Here is a 14,851-nt window from a genome sequence, read left to right on the forward strand (position 1 = left end):
TAGTTAAGGACTGCGGGCCTTATACGTAAAGTAGATGATAGATGTAAACGTAGTTAAGGACTGCGGGCCTTATACGTAAAGTAGATGATAGATGTAAACGTAGATAGGGACGGTGGGCCTTATACGTGTTACAGATAATAGACGACAACGTAGTTAAGGACTGCGGACCTTATACGTATTATAGATAGGCATCAGCATAGGAAAGGACTGTGGACCTTATACGTGCTGTAGTTGTATTGTGGTAGCATAGGGGAGGACTGCGGACCTCGTACGTGCTATGGTTTAGGTTGCAACATAGGGGAGGACTGTGGACCTTGTACGTGTTGTGGATGTAGGATGGTATAGGGAAGGACTGCGGACCTTGCACGTACCATAAAGGGTGAACATAGGTAAGGACTGCGGACCTTTGTACGTGTTCACGACCTTGAGTACAGGTATAGACGGTGAACTATGAACGTACTCTCGGTAGACTGAGGTTAGTGATTGTAGATATGTATGTATGTATGGTAGCAAGTATGTAAGTAGAACAGAAGGGTAACTAGTGAAGTATGGATATGTATCTACGGATATGTATGTATGTGTATGTATTGTATGGCGTTCGATTAACTAGAACTCACTCAGCGTAGCTGACTTTTAGTATGCACGCAGGTGAGCTGATTTCAGAGTTAGCATGAGGATGACACACGGCATGGATTGAACGGCTGGCATCTGAAGAAAGAAGTAAAGATGTTTAAATATAAAGTTTTGTGTTATGGTATCAAAGAAAAGGTTTAACGTTTTGTAACAAATGATTGATGTTTTATATTCCGCGAAAAGTTTTAATAAACTCTGATTTGAAGAACTGTGTTTATGAGTAAATCCGACGCTAAAGTAGGGCTACCGGGTTCGGGGCCTTACACAACCCACCTTTCGGTTGCCCTTTTCTAAAAAGTTTACAACAAAAACAAAATAGCTTGTCAACCTCTTTCGAATACACTAGCCATACTCTATCACAAGTCCCCCATTAGATAGACGTCTTGTATACATGCTTGAAGAAAACCGTCTTCCAATTGAATTCACTGGACCCTTATGAATAGTCAAATCTCGTTTTGGACCTTTCTCAACCAAGATATTGATCATGTACGGATTAAGGGTATCCCAATTTCTAGGATCAAAAATATCAATATTTGTATTCATATTACCTTCATCCAAATTAACACCTTCCATATTAACATCAACATCATCTTTATCCACTTGAACATCCACATAAATATCGTCTTCGTTCACATGACCATCCGCATCAATATCATCTTCATCCACATTGACATTACCATCAACATTTGCTTCAACATTAATTACATTATCTTTATCAACATAAACGCATTCTTGTTCTTCTTTACCGCTTGAAGTTTGAGGTTCTTTTGGAAAAACTTAAATATATCCCCAACCTGAGACTTTGTTAATTCTTCCACACGTTTCCTCTTCTTAAGTTTTTGACTACCTGAGACTTTGGTAATACCATCATTTCCCTTACGTCATCACTACCTGCCCCGCTACAGTCATCGACACCGCCACCACTTTTGTTGTCATACAACCAACAATGGCGTCACCACTCAACTAAAGTCATCACCGCTAACCCCGCCACCACAGCTATCATTCCATCGTTTTTCCCGCTACAAATGTCCCCACGCCAGTCACCTTCGACACCACCTCATAGTCTTGTCCACTCCATCGCCGCCACAATCACCTACGCCGTCGGTCTTTGCGACCATAAAAGAAATATAAATAAGGTAAAAAAAATTCTTCTAAGATAGCTTGTTTCAACCCAACATCATTTTGATCACAACTATCTTCTACTTGGTCCAAATTGATGATTTTTTAAGAGATATTTTGACATGAAATTAAGTTGCTCTCGGGTCTTGGCACCTATTGAATCTAACCAATGACCAAAAGCCGCCTGGTCCAACCAGTTTGTTAGACCTAAACAAAACTGATTATATAATCAACAAGAGTTTTAATCAGTGGCGGATCTAGAACCAAATTTCAGGGGTAACGTTTAAAAACTTTTTTAACCGTATTTCATGCAGTGTAAACTAAACAAAGATAGAAGCACGATGATAATTAAGTTTAAACACATGTGCTGCATATTTCTTCCATTCAGTTTTTGAAAGCTTGAAATCGAGCAATTACATCCTTTTCTTTTACTCTATTAAGAGTTTCTCTTTCGACCGCACAAATTAAAACATTGTTCAGATACTCTTCTTCATTACTAAAGTCATTCGGATACATATTAGAAAATGTCACTATCTTCGATACGTCAAATGTATAAAATGAATCACAAGGATTTAAACCGGACATATTTTCTATCAAACTATTTGAGACCTCACTAAATCTTTTCCAAGTTCTTGAATTTGCATATCCAAAAAGGTATTAAAACCTTCATCCTCAAAATGATGTCGATTAGTAATGATATTCTTTCGGTTTCGTTGATTATCATAACTTTCTGTCATATCTAACATCTTAATCTTGTTTTTTCACAAAAATATGTCACTCTAGCCAACATCTTGTCAAACCTGTTTTGTCTTAGATTATACAATGTTCGGTTTGTCCCGCTTATCAGCTTAGACACTTCTAACAACTCTTGATTTTTTTAAACGTTTTAATAGAGCATTTGTGAGGCATAATATACAGTCTACAAGTGTATATAGATATATTTGAAGTGTAACTTATATTAGAGAAAATTACTGTTTGCCTCCCTGAAGTATATCGTCACGAGATGGATTAACCACTGAAAAGAATTTGCGCATGTTGTGCCATTGTATTTCTCGGGCGGGTTTTTTTGGCTTCTACCGTCAGTTAACCGTCAGTTGACTCTTGGATGGTAAGGGTATTTTAGTAATCTTCTTCTAATAAATAATAATAATAATAATAATAATCATCATCATCATCATCGTAGCACCATATTAAATTCATCATATTAAATTGTGATAATATAACAACAACATCAGCTCATCATATTAACAGCATCTCATCATCATCAACAACTCATCTTCATCATCATCAACCTCAAACATACTTGATGTTCTTCATCATCATCAACCTCAAATCCTCAAACCCACCACCAAGTAATCCATCTTAATCTCATCATCTTCATCATCAGTTTCATAATAACTAATCGAATCTCTCAAATCCTCAAACCCTAGATTTCATCACTCAAACCCTTAAATCTCTCAAATCCCACAGCCAATCGCTTCAATAATTCAACCACCGCACCCATCAATCATTCTGATCAAAACCCCAACCTCCGGCACCACGCCGCCGCCACGGCAACCACCGCTGCCATGGATTCCGGCCATCTCGTTTTTCCGGTCATCACCGCCACGGCAGCCACCGCCACGGCACCCACCGCCGCCATGGGTTCCGGCATCATGGATAACGGCCTATCTTTGGAATGAACGTCGGAGGCAGGGTCGATGCCGGCTGGGAAGGTTTCGGTGCCGGAGAGTTTTTCGATACGGCCGTCTTTGTATACCCTGATGAATCTTGGGATTTCTTATTCAATTTGATCAGGTGATGTGTCCATGCACTACTAGAAAATGGGTGCCATTGCTACGAAAATTTGTGACGCAAATTTTTGCGTCGGAATTTGCGACACGTTTTTGACGCATTTCCTATGGAAAGTGAAACCATAATTTTTTGACGTACTTTCCGACACATTTCTGACAACAACTAAAATGTGTCGGAAACGAGTCGGAATTTCCGACGCAATTCCGACACAAATATTTAATTTTGCAATTTTAATTTTTTTATATGTTAATCGAAATATTAATACAAATTGCGTCGGAAAAGTGTCAGAATTTTTGACGCATGTCCGACGCAATATTTCAAATCTGTATATTTTTATTGTTAATACGGTTATTAAGTAGAAAATACAAATTGTGTCGGAAATGTGTCTGAATTTCATACGCAATTCCGGCACAACATTTAATTTTGTAAATTTTATTGATACATTAATAAAAACGATAATAAGTTCCGACGCATTTATGACGCAACGTTTATTTGGTGGCAAATGCGTAGCAAATGTATAGCAAGTTGCCAAATGCGTAGCAAATGTGTAGCAAGTTGCTACAAATTTGCTACACATTTCTGACTACTAGAACTTGTTTTTGGTCTCTCGAGGGTAAAATGTGTGTTTTTTCATCCATTTCTTTCTACAACTTCGTTATATGGGGGACTATTTTTTCCCTAACTCATACATGCTATATAATTATTGTAAATACACATGTAGCGTCACCGTTTTACTTTTACAATTATAAAGAGTTGTCATAAGTTCTAGTTATACACACATATTTAAGTAAACGTATAATATGTTTAAGTTTGTGAAGTACAAGCATTTCATTTATAATGACTTTGTGCGGAATATGGAATAAGAAAAAAACCGTTTGAACTTTAAAAACGAAAAATGAAAGTAGAATTTTGAAAATGCGTAGCAAATGTGTAGCAACTTGATACGCATTTGCTACACATTGTAGACTTCTAGAATTTAATTTCAACCTTATATTAAACAAAAATAAAAACACTTGGAACCAGATTCAAACTTGGGTGTACACAAACCACATGTCTTTACCATCAGACCCATATTCATATTGCTACCAAATCTTAGAACTACATATCTATACTTGTTTGGTTAGTTTTTCTTTCTCATACTTAGCTTTTAAAACAAAAACAATACCCTAGGTTCAAACTAGCACATCAACTCTGGCCCCTTTCATTCTCTCACCTTCAGCTTTTGACGGTGTAATTAGTTCTCACCGTAGCCCATTTCCGGATTCTTTTCGCCTACGCGTCGTTCTCGCTCATACCTCTCGCCATGGATTGCTCACTTCTTCACCGTCGGCCTCGAACCACTCTCACTTCTATGCCCTAATTTAAGTTGCATTCTACCCTAGTAAGCTACTGTATGTTAATAGTTTATATGTTAATTCAAGTTGTATGTTAAATTGTGAATAGCTTAATGTATTTTAATAGTTTACAAATTGTTAATTGAAAAACCTTACTGTATGTTACTAGTTTATATATTACTTAAAAAATTTAGCAATAATCATGTGTTGTGGGAAGACTTGGTAACTAAATAATAGATTGGCCAAAGTAATTAACCGATTGATATTTTTTTTGTTAACAAATTAACCATAAGTGGTATGCATATGCATATATAAACAACAGATTGTCAAACGGGCCAAGTTAACCATAAGTGGTATGAATTTGCGATGGTAATTAAACGCACTTGCAAGTGTTTTTAATGTTTTGGGTTGAAGATAATTATCATGCCAAGACCTCTGCCCCCCCCCCCCCCTTTGCTTCAACTTAACAGTGGTAAATATTAGATGCTTATATGACCAGGTACTCATACATGAAAAGAAACTGAATAAAAAGTGTGGATGAATGGAACTATATAATATATAGAACTATAATTATCTCTCTGCATGTTATTTCACTCAAGTTCCTAGATGTTATCTTTATATTCAACAAATAAATATGTAGTACTTTGGATAAAATATATATAACTTGTGGAATTTTAATAACAGATTGAAAACAATGGCATCTAATAGAGATTGGATGTACACGATGAGAACCACTAGCAATGGGTTTTTCAACCATGCATTTGTATCGCATGTTAAACGTTTTTTTGGATTTTGCTTTTGCCAACACAACTGATTGGCAAACTGATCGTACAAAAGGTATCAAGGTTTCGGTAATCAGGTGCCCATGCCGCATATGCAAAAATCGTCGTTACAAGAAGAGAGAGGATGTTGAGGCCTGAGATCTATATAACAAAGGATTCATGGATGATTATAAGGTATGGTATTTTCATGGTGAATCATTTCATATGCAAGACTCTGGTCAATGTTCAAACCTCGTGTTGTCTCAACATGAGGCGCAAGACAATGATGACGATCTTGGTGAATATACCGGGCACGATCAAATGGTTATGGAAAGCATGCATCAAAATCATGGATGAAAAGCCACAAAATTCTTGTGTTCTACAATGTAGGTATCCACCAATGAAGGCACTCAACATTTGAAAATTTTAGCGGTAAAACCATCGATGTACGCTCGATATCACAATGGTTACTTTGTAAATGGTTATAAGTTCCACACACAAAAGTACGGTAAAGGACTTGTAACTAGCAACTATGGTGTATGCGTAAGGGGGGAGGCGTATAACTCCGAAGAGTCTGATTACTACGGCTTGTTAGATGAGATACTAGAGCTTGAGTATTATGGCACCGGGCAGTGTTCGACTGTTGTACTTTTCAAATGTACATGGTTTGATAACCATCGAGGTGTTATAGTTAACAAAAATAACCTGGTTGATGTCAAACCCAATTCCCGACTTCCAGCTGATGACCCGTTTATTTTGACATCACAAGCGGAACAAGTTTTTTACACACCATACCCCGCCGGAAAAGGTGACACGAAAGGTTTATGGGCGGTTGTCAAGACAAAAGGTCGACACATTTATGAAGTCATTGCTCCTGAAACTGATGAAAAAACAGAAGATCATGGGTTTCTTCAGGTTGATGAACGGTTTGGGTTACCAGATGAAGTGACTAGGAATGAACCCGTGTGCCTAGTCTCAGATACCCAACCGATGGAGGATGATGAAAGATTTGACGATACCCAACTAGTAGAGGATTATGAAAGATTCGAAGACGAACTATTTGAAGAGACAGAATTTGAAAGCCAAGAGGACACAACCGATGATGGTTCCAATGAGGGTTTTTCTGACCACTCTTCAGATGAAGACGAACTGGATTGTTAGGAATGTTGGTTGTTGTATACCTTTTAGAATTGTTTTGAATTTATCTCATGGTATGTCCACTTTCAATTGTTTACTACCATCCTAGTGATAAAACTTATATTTCTGACCATTCTTTTTCAAAATGCAGGTTGTATTGGCATTTTTTCAGCATACATGCGGCTTATAATTTGGCAAATTTCCCGGCATAGACAAGGTATGTTGTTATTGTTCATCATCATCATTTATATTATTATTATTATTATTAATATAATTGTTACACTAGTACAAAAATGGAGTTACTGTTCAGCGGTTTAGGAACCGCCCAAACAGATGTCACTGGAAAAATTTGAGAACCGCCCAAACATATTTTTTGGAGATTAATTAATTATGAAGCAAATACAAATAATAAACAAAAAGATAGAAAAAATAGGATAAAAGTGTTTAGGCTTTCAAAGCATCACCTCCAAAAATGCTAAGTAGTTGGCAGAATATTTGTTTTAGGCGGTTTGGTGAATTCTATATAATATTCCATATATGTGTTTTAAGCGGCTTAATATAAGGACCGCCGAAAAGTTTAATGGACCGTCCAAAATACCTTAGGTGAACCGCTCAAATAGCCCATGTTTGTACTAGTGTTATTATGTGGTGTTTGTTTGCTAGTTTCACAAATTGTAATTTGTAGATTCAAGTTCAAATGGGAGTAGGAAGGAGAGCACGGAATGCAACAAATATGGGCAAAGCAATACAAAGAGGTGTAGAAGTGGCTATAATATTTTGTTCTTGATAGTAGTTTTTATGTATCGTTTTAGATATGTTTTGTTTGTAATGACTTTGATTGTATTTTGAGTTTAAATTGGTAAAAGTTGTTTCGTGAGTCGATTTGTGGTCGTTTCATTAAAACAGGTTTTGTGGCTTTTTTTTTTTTGTATTTAGCAGGAAATAAAATCTGGATTATTTTGATTTTGAAAATTAATATATTTTGACAAAAAACAAATGTGTCGGAATTGCGTCAGAAACCATTCATATATGTGTCGGAATTGAGTCGTAAAACACTTCTTATATGCGTCGGATTTGCGTCGGAAAACAATTTTTATGTGTCAGGATTGTGTCGGAAAACAATTTACATATTTGTCAAAATTGCGTCGGAAATCATTTTACATATGTGTCAAAATTGCGTCGGAAAAACTAAAAAGTAATACCGTATTTATACATATACGGTATTATTAATACGGTAATTATAATTTTTAAAAGTTGTTAAAAAGTTCAGAAAAGTGTCGGAAAATTGCGACAAAATGATGTGTCGGAATTTCGTCAAAATTTGCGTCGGAAATGTGTCAGAAAGGAATTTCCGACGAGGGTTTTTCTGACACTCGAATTGCGTCGGAATTGAGTAGGAAATGCTCGTTTGTGACGCATTTCCGACGCATTTTGGCGTCACAACGCTATCAGTTTTCTAGTAGTGATGTTTGGAATGGATGGATGGTGTATGGGTGGTGCAGATTTTGGTTGTTTAATATTTGGATATGAATATCAATGATATATTGTTATAGTGATTATTGGTGATGTTGATTTAGATCTTTGATAGGTGTTGACAAATTTCTGGAAATAAAACTTAGGAACCCTAATTATAATTGGGGAAGATGAAGTGATAAAAGTGATAATATGTAGCTTATGTTGTATAGATATACCAACAAGTGGTAGTTTTAGTGAGATGTTAAACTGGAGGTCTGGGGTTCGGATCCCGACATTTTACATGGTTTTGGATGATTATTTTTAAACTGAATTAAAGGCTTAGGGGTAAAAACGTAACTTCAACATTTTTTAACAGGTCAACGCTTGGTCAACTGACGGTAGGAGCCAAAAAAACCCGCCCGAGAAATACAACGGCACAACATGCGCAAATTCTTTTTCAGTGGTTAATCCATCTCGCGATGATACATTCCAGGGATGCAAATGGTAACTTTCTCTTTATATTATTTCAAGGGTTAATGAATTTTATTGGTTGGGCTTTACACCTTTGTTTGGGCTTTAGTTGGGTTGAATTTTTTAAATTGGTTAAGCTTAAAACACATAGGGGTAACATTATTTTTCTTCCCAGGGGTAACGGGACACGAAAAGCTACCTAAATTTTTTTTTTCACTATCGACGAGAAGTTGAGGGGTAGCGGAGACTACCCCTACCACTAACATACATCCGCCACTGGTTCTAATACTCTTGTAACTGAAATGGTAAACAATTAAAATCATAGTAAATGTGTAAATTAGTACTATGATATTAGAGCCTCCTTGAGAATCATTAAAATATTTTGGATCGAATGTGAGAAAACAGCAAAAGAGGCTTTGTTATTGGATTCAAACATTTAAATTTTTAAATAGACTTATTGAGTTATGATTTAGGTTATGCAATAATAATAATAATAATAATAATAATAATTATTATTATTATTATTATAAAAAGGGGCTTTAATAAATTTGGTAATTTAGTTCACATATACAATTGAAACATATATAAAATTTTATTAAAAAAGTCGAACCTTCATGGGTGCCTGGTTCGGGAGTGGTCACCCTCCTCAAAGCCGGCAGCGGTAATAACACTAGATTAGCTATCATGCCCCATTAAAATTCTTGCTGATAAAATCATTGGGATGGAATTTAGCTAAGAGAAAAAAAAAAAGAAAAAATTTCTGTTTAAATACCTGAGGTTTGGTCATTCCATCTATTTGTATACAATTTCTAAACCTTTAACCATTTGAATACAAATATATTTTAATTCTATCGATTTGTATACAACTTTCAAACGGAGTTAAAAAAACCTGTTAAACCCCAAATTCGCAGGGGTATTTTCGTCAATTTCAATTGAAAAAAAACAAACACTGGCCTCTTATAAATCCTAGCACCCCTCTTTGTTTATACATTTCCCCAAATACTTCATTTGAACCCTAACTCCCTTCTTTCGTTCATACTGTCTTCCCTAAATTCAAAGATGGTAATTTGCAATTGTGTTCTCAAGCAACAGAAATTATCTCGGGGCTTCTGAATTCGATTAAGAATCACGAAGAAATGGTCCGAAAACGAGACATGGAGAACAAGAGATCGAAATATGTTCTATTTTGTAGTTGGGGTTTTCTTTGTAATCTGTTATATTATCAATTAACATGAAAAATTGGTAATATGTAGTGACAAATTGACCTAATTTTGGGTAATAGATAGTTTGTAAAGGTCAATTTGTAGATTTGTTCAATGTATGTGGATGGTTTTACAAGTAATGAAATGAAAGTTCTCATTTAGTTTTGTTCATGATATGTTTGATTGGTTTATTTTTTTGATCTGCATGTACCATTAAAGAATTTTTTATTTGTTTTCTTGAACGGGCCATTAAAGGATTAACCTGCATTATATCATTGCAGTTTGGCATTTAGATTAATCTACATAAATGGTCCATGATGCATATTCATATTCGGTGGAGATAAATGGATGAGTATGACATTTTTGGCAAAACTATTTAACTGTTAGTAGCTAGTTAAAGATTATACTCCTTTTTTACTTTTGGGGTCAACAAGACTATCACTAACCACAAAATCCAATTGAAAATATTTACCTCTAAGGTCAAACCTTTCATATGCGCACGTGCAGTTAGTACAACATGCTAGATAGGCCGGTAATTATCCGAAGTACTTCACCCAAAACATGTAAAAAAAGAATAATACAAATGCATGCACGTGTTATTATATTATATGGGGCGTATAAAAGCAATAATTTTTTTTACTAATTTATGACGGAAACAATCTTCAAACTGGCTCGTTTTGACTTTTGACAAGCTCCAAACTGGTCTGTTTTAACACAACAATATGATGATATTTGCACGACTATATTTGAACCAAAACACAAATAAAAGACTAAGTGATAAACAAAACCAAGCCAGATCAGATTTGCATACATCAGTAACAAAATAGACGAGTACAAAAGTTCAAAAGACCATTAAAACCGACCGATTCAAATCATAACAAAAAAACATGTTCAAAAGACTTTTAACAAATTAGACCATTACTAAAGTTCAAAAGTCCATAACTAACAACCAAAATAACTACATATTTATAATGGCTTGTGGAGCACCTTGTGAAACAACCTTCTGACTTGCAGCCTTCTTACTTGAACCAACCTTTTTACTTAAACTTGTCTTCTTTGAACCAACCTTCCTACTTGAACCAGTCTTCTTACTTGAAATAGCTTTAACATTACAACTTCTGATATTGTGACCCTCTTTGTTGCAGTTACTACAAATGATAGTTCCCCCACTCCTAGTGAGTTTCCCTTTTTTTGAAATCTTATCAGCCAATTCAACAGCTGATTTCTTCCTCTTCTTTTTTGGCCTCCCAATTTGCTTTGGGGGGGGGGTAATTGTTGTTGGGCACACAGATGGCGTCCAACGCTCTTTACCGTTAATTGGTTCAATTGTGTTCATGTATACCTTCTTCCAAGTATCTAGCCAATATACCTCATCAACCCATTCCTCTACAACACCTACATCAATACCATTTTGTGACATGTTCCATAGTGCAGCTACAACATGCTTACAAGGCATTGCAGTTAACTCCCATTTCCTACATGAACAAGTTTTTTTATCCACATCCACTACACATTGGTCCATCCAAGGGCCACTAACTTGGAACTTGTTTGCAGCAGCCATAATTACAATGTATTGAGAGGCTTCAGATTGTATTTCTTTAAATATCCTTGTAGCAGATGGTGTTAAGGGACCATTAGACTTTGCAATCACTTTGTGTACAGCAACAATTCTTTTCATAAGGTATTCTCTAATGAACTCGAGACAAGTTATTATAGGTTTGTCTCTCCCTCCAACTAGTTGCTTGTTCAAATTTTCACATATATTGTTCAACAGGACATCTGTCTTTGCTCTTCCTGTTCAACCAACATTACATTATAATATACAGTTTGTAAATTATTTGAAGTAGATTTTGAAACATCTAAATAAACTATAATATACCACTGAAATGAGATCTGGACCAGGAATTAGCTAGAATATCTTTCAACCACTCATGAAGAGATGGATCCGCCTTCTTACTTCTTCCATTAACTTGTTAAATTGGGGTATTGTAGTAGCAGAAGCACACTTCCATAATATATCCTTAAATAAGTTACCTCTCCATTTGACTTTCATATTCTCTTGAATGTGCCTCAAGCAATATCTATGCTCAGCGTTAGGAAACACATCTGACAATGCTGGTAATAGACCCTAGAAAGTAAACATATTAGTTACAAATGAAATGAAATCAAAATGGTTAATATAAAAAACAACTAGCATACACACCTTTTGCCTGTCACTGATAAATGTGAAATAACTGTTGGAATCAATATCTAAATCATCTCCTAGATATTTTAAGAACCAAGTCCAAGAACTTTTGTTTTCAGCCTCAACTATAGAATATGCAACTGGATAGATACCATTATTTGCATCTAGTCCCACTGCAGTCAACACTTGACCCGGAAATGGACCTTTCATGAAACAACCATCTAAACCTATTATCTTCCTGCCACTTATCTTGAAACCTGCCTTCAAAGCACCTAAACATATATATATTCTCTTGAACTGTCTTGTTAAACTTGTTGGGTTGAGTTCCCTTTCAACTTCAAATTTAATAGTGGTACCTGGGTTTGACCTCATCAACTCATCACAATAATCCCTAAGTAATGGATATTGTGCTTTATAGTTCCCTTCTAACTTTTGTTTAGCTATATTCTTTGCCCTGAATGCCTTTTGTATTGATATTTCAACTTGATGCGTTTTTTGCAATATGTCTTGTATTTTTTTGTCTGAAATGGTAAGGTTTCCCTCAACCATTGATTCAACTTCTTTTGCAACAACACTCACTGTGTAGAGCTATAGTTTTCTTGTTTGGAGACAGTTGTGTTCATTAGTTAATGTCTTGACACACCATGAATCTGTAACTTTAGATCTAGAAATATGTAATACCCAGGGACAAGTGGGTGTTGCGTACCTTATTTTAGGGATAGTCTTTAATGAACTTGACCCATCATATTTATTGAGATGCTGCACTTTTGAAGATTCTCTTGCATTTTGGATCCCACCAACTTTGCCTACTTTTTTTGTCTTCCAACTTTGCCCCTCACCAGACACAAACGCTGGGTTAACACCATGACATATAACACGGTATCTCAGCTTGTCATTCATTCTAATCACTAATTGTCTTCTGGTCTCAAGTGCATGTCTTTTCACTAAATGTTTAATTTTTTCTTTGTCACTAAATAATTGACCAACTTCAAATGTAACATTTACAACATCCTATACTTTTCTTCCTTAATTTTTTCAAAGCTCTTGTGAGAGGAGGGTCATTTTCATCATCTGGACTATCAAAGTCATCAAGATCAACTTCTATATCTTCTTGTTGTTAGTTGTCATCTTCACCATCTTCACTTTGATCAGTATCTTCATCAACCAAAGACCTATAATATTGCATATCAACTTCCACATCCACAACTTCATTATGTTCATCCACTATGTAATCTGAATCTTGAGAATCATTAGAAGAATCACCACCACTATCTTGAACATCTTTAGAATCATCAGAAGAATGACCATAACTGGTTTGAACATGCACCTGATTACCATCACCAACCTGAACATCTTCGTGTACTTGACTTTCGTTTACCCACTCAAATGCAATTTGTCTTCTAGAACCATATTTAGATGAATCGACATTAACCTCCTCAATTACAACATTGTTACCCCCATTCGGTGACTCAAAATATGTGTTCAATCTTGTAACCCAATGCTCAATATATACCTCAATAACCTTTACCCTCTCCACATAATGTAACATGCTTATCACATCTTGATCCGTTCCTAGAGCTCTAAGACCACTATCCAACTCTGTCCCGGGAATCCTATAATGATAGTACACTACCTCATCGGCCGGATAACCTAACATCTTAAACATTGCATTAAACTCCATAACTGAAAATGCATCAGCATCTATCATGTCCACAAAGTTCGTCTTACCACGTACATAACTTCTAACCGGATTTTTCACAAACACACCTCCATGGAATACTTGGATGGAAAATAGTGTAGCCTCTTGCCCTAAGATCATTAAAAAAGCAAAATTTAGGTAAATGTTTCAAATGTTGGTTAGAAATAAAAAATAACAAACCCTAAACAGTTACCAAAGTTTTTTAATTGGTTAGAAGAATTACCATAAACCTCATCAGGATCAAACCTATCATCTGGACCACGTACGAACCAAGGAGAGATCTCTTTCATCTGTTGTCACTGTGTATCAAAGGATTTTCATGATTCAAATTGAAGAATTTGGGGAAGAGTGAGTATGGAGGAGAGGGGAGTTAGGGCTAATTTGTTTAAACGTTGTATTTTTTTATGGGCTAGGATTATTTTTTAATTGAGCTTATATGAATTTTGTGCAGTGGTTGGTTTTTTTCAATTGAAATTTACGAAAATACCCTTGACGAATTTGGGGTTTAACAGGTTTTTTTAACTCCGTTTGGAAGTTGTATACAAATCGATAGAATTAAAATCTATTTGTATTCAAATGGTTAAAGGTTTCGAAATTGTATACAAATAGATGGAATGACCAAACCTCAGGTATTCAAACAGAATTTTTTTCAAAAAAAAAAATATAGCGTGTAATGCTTTCCTCAAATTAGTTTAAAGTGTTTTGGTATGTGAAATTGATCTTATATAGACATTGCTCAAAACTATCTACGATATTTTCTCTTGACTTGAATTCTACAGGGGGTTAGTACGTACAAAAATTTTCAATCGGAAAAACATAAATTTACACTACGAAGATAAAAACTTATAAGCTTCGCCCATGAATATATATATATATATATACACACACGGCTCCATTTTCTATAATAAAAAAAGTATACTATGGACAAATCGAATGCATTTTTAATTTAAAATATATATTTATAGCATTTTCATTCAAAGTTATTATTATGGTTGTGTAACAGTTCAGAACCGAACCGGACTAAAATGGAGTCGAACCGGAACCATTAAATGTTAAATATA

At 35.4% G+C, this 14,851-nt stretch overlaps 1 protein-coding gene and 1 long non-coding RNA gene across 2 annotated transcripts; one reads left to right on the plus strand and one right to left on the minus strand.

Annotated features, from left to right (window-relative positions):
- The first annotated feature begins 6,178 nt into the window (after nt 1-6,178).
- On the plus strand, nt 6,179-7,570 carry LOC143560970 (uncharacterized). The gene is made up of 3 exons (XR_013140213.1): nt 6,179-6,852; nt 6,930-6,995; nt 7,464-7,570. It is a non-coding gene; the product is annotated as an uncharacterized LOC143560970 (long non-coding RNA).
- Nucleotides 7,571-10,864: 3,294 nt separating this feature from the next.
- Nucleotides 10,865-12,640, minus strand: LOC143560979 (uncharacterized). Its single transcript, XM_077049149.1, has 3 exons — nt 12,110-12,640; nt 11,941-12,034; nt 10,865-11,700 (listed from the first exon to the last, which is right to left on the minus strand). Exons 1-3 carry the CDS (start codon nt 12,638-12,640, stop codon nt 10,865-10,867), a joined length of 1,461 nt encoding a protein of 486 aa, XP_076905264.1.
- Between the last annotated feature and the right edge of the window lie 2,211 nt (nt 12,641-14,851).

The sequence above is a fragment of the Bidens hawaiensis genome, unplaced genomic scaffold (genome assembly GCF_021521415.1).
Source record: "Bidens hawaiensis isolate Kalapana, Puna unplaced genomic scaffold, B.hawaiensis_p1.1 tig00020518_1, whole genome shotgun sequence".
Lineage (NCBI taxonomy): Eukaryota > Viridiplantae > Streptophyta > Magnoliopsida > Asterales > Asteraceae > Bidens > Bidens hawaiensis.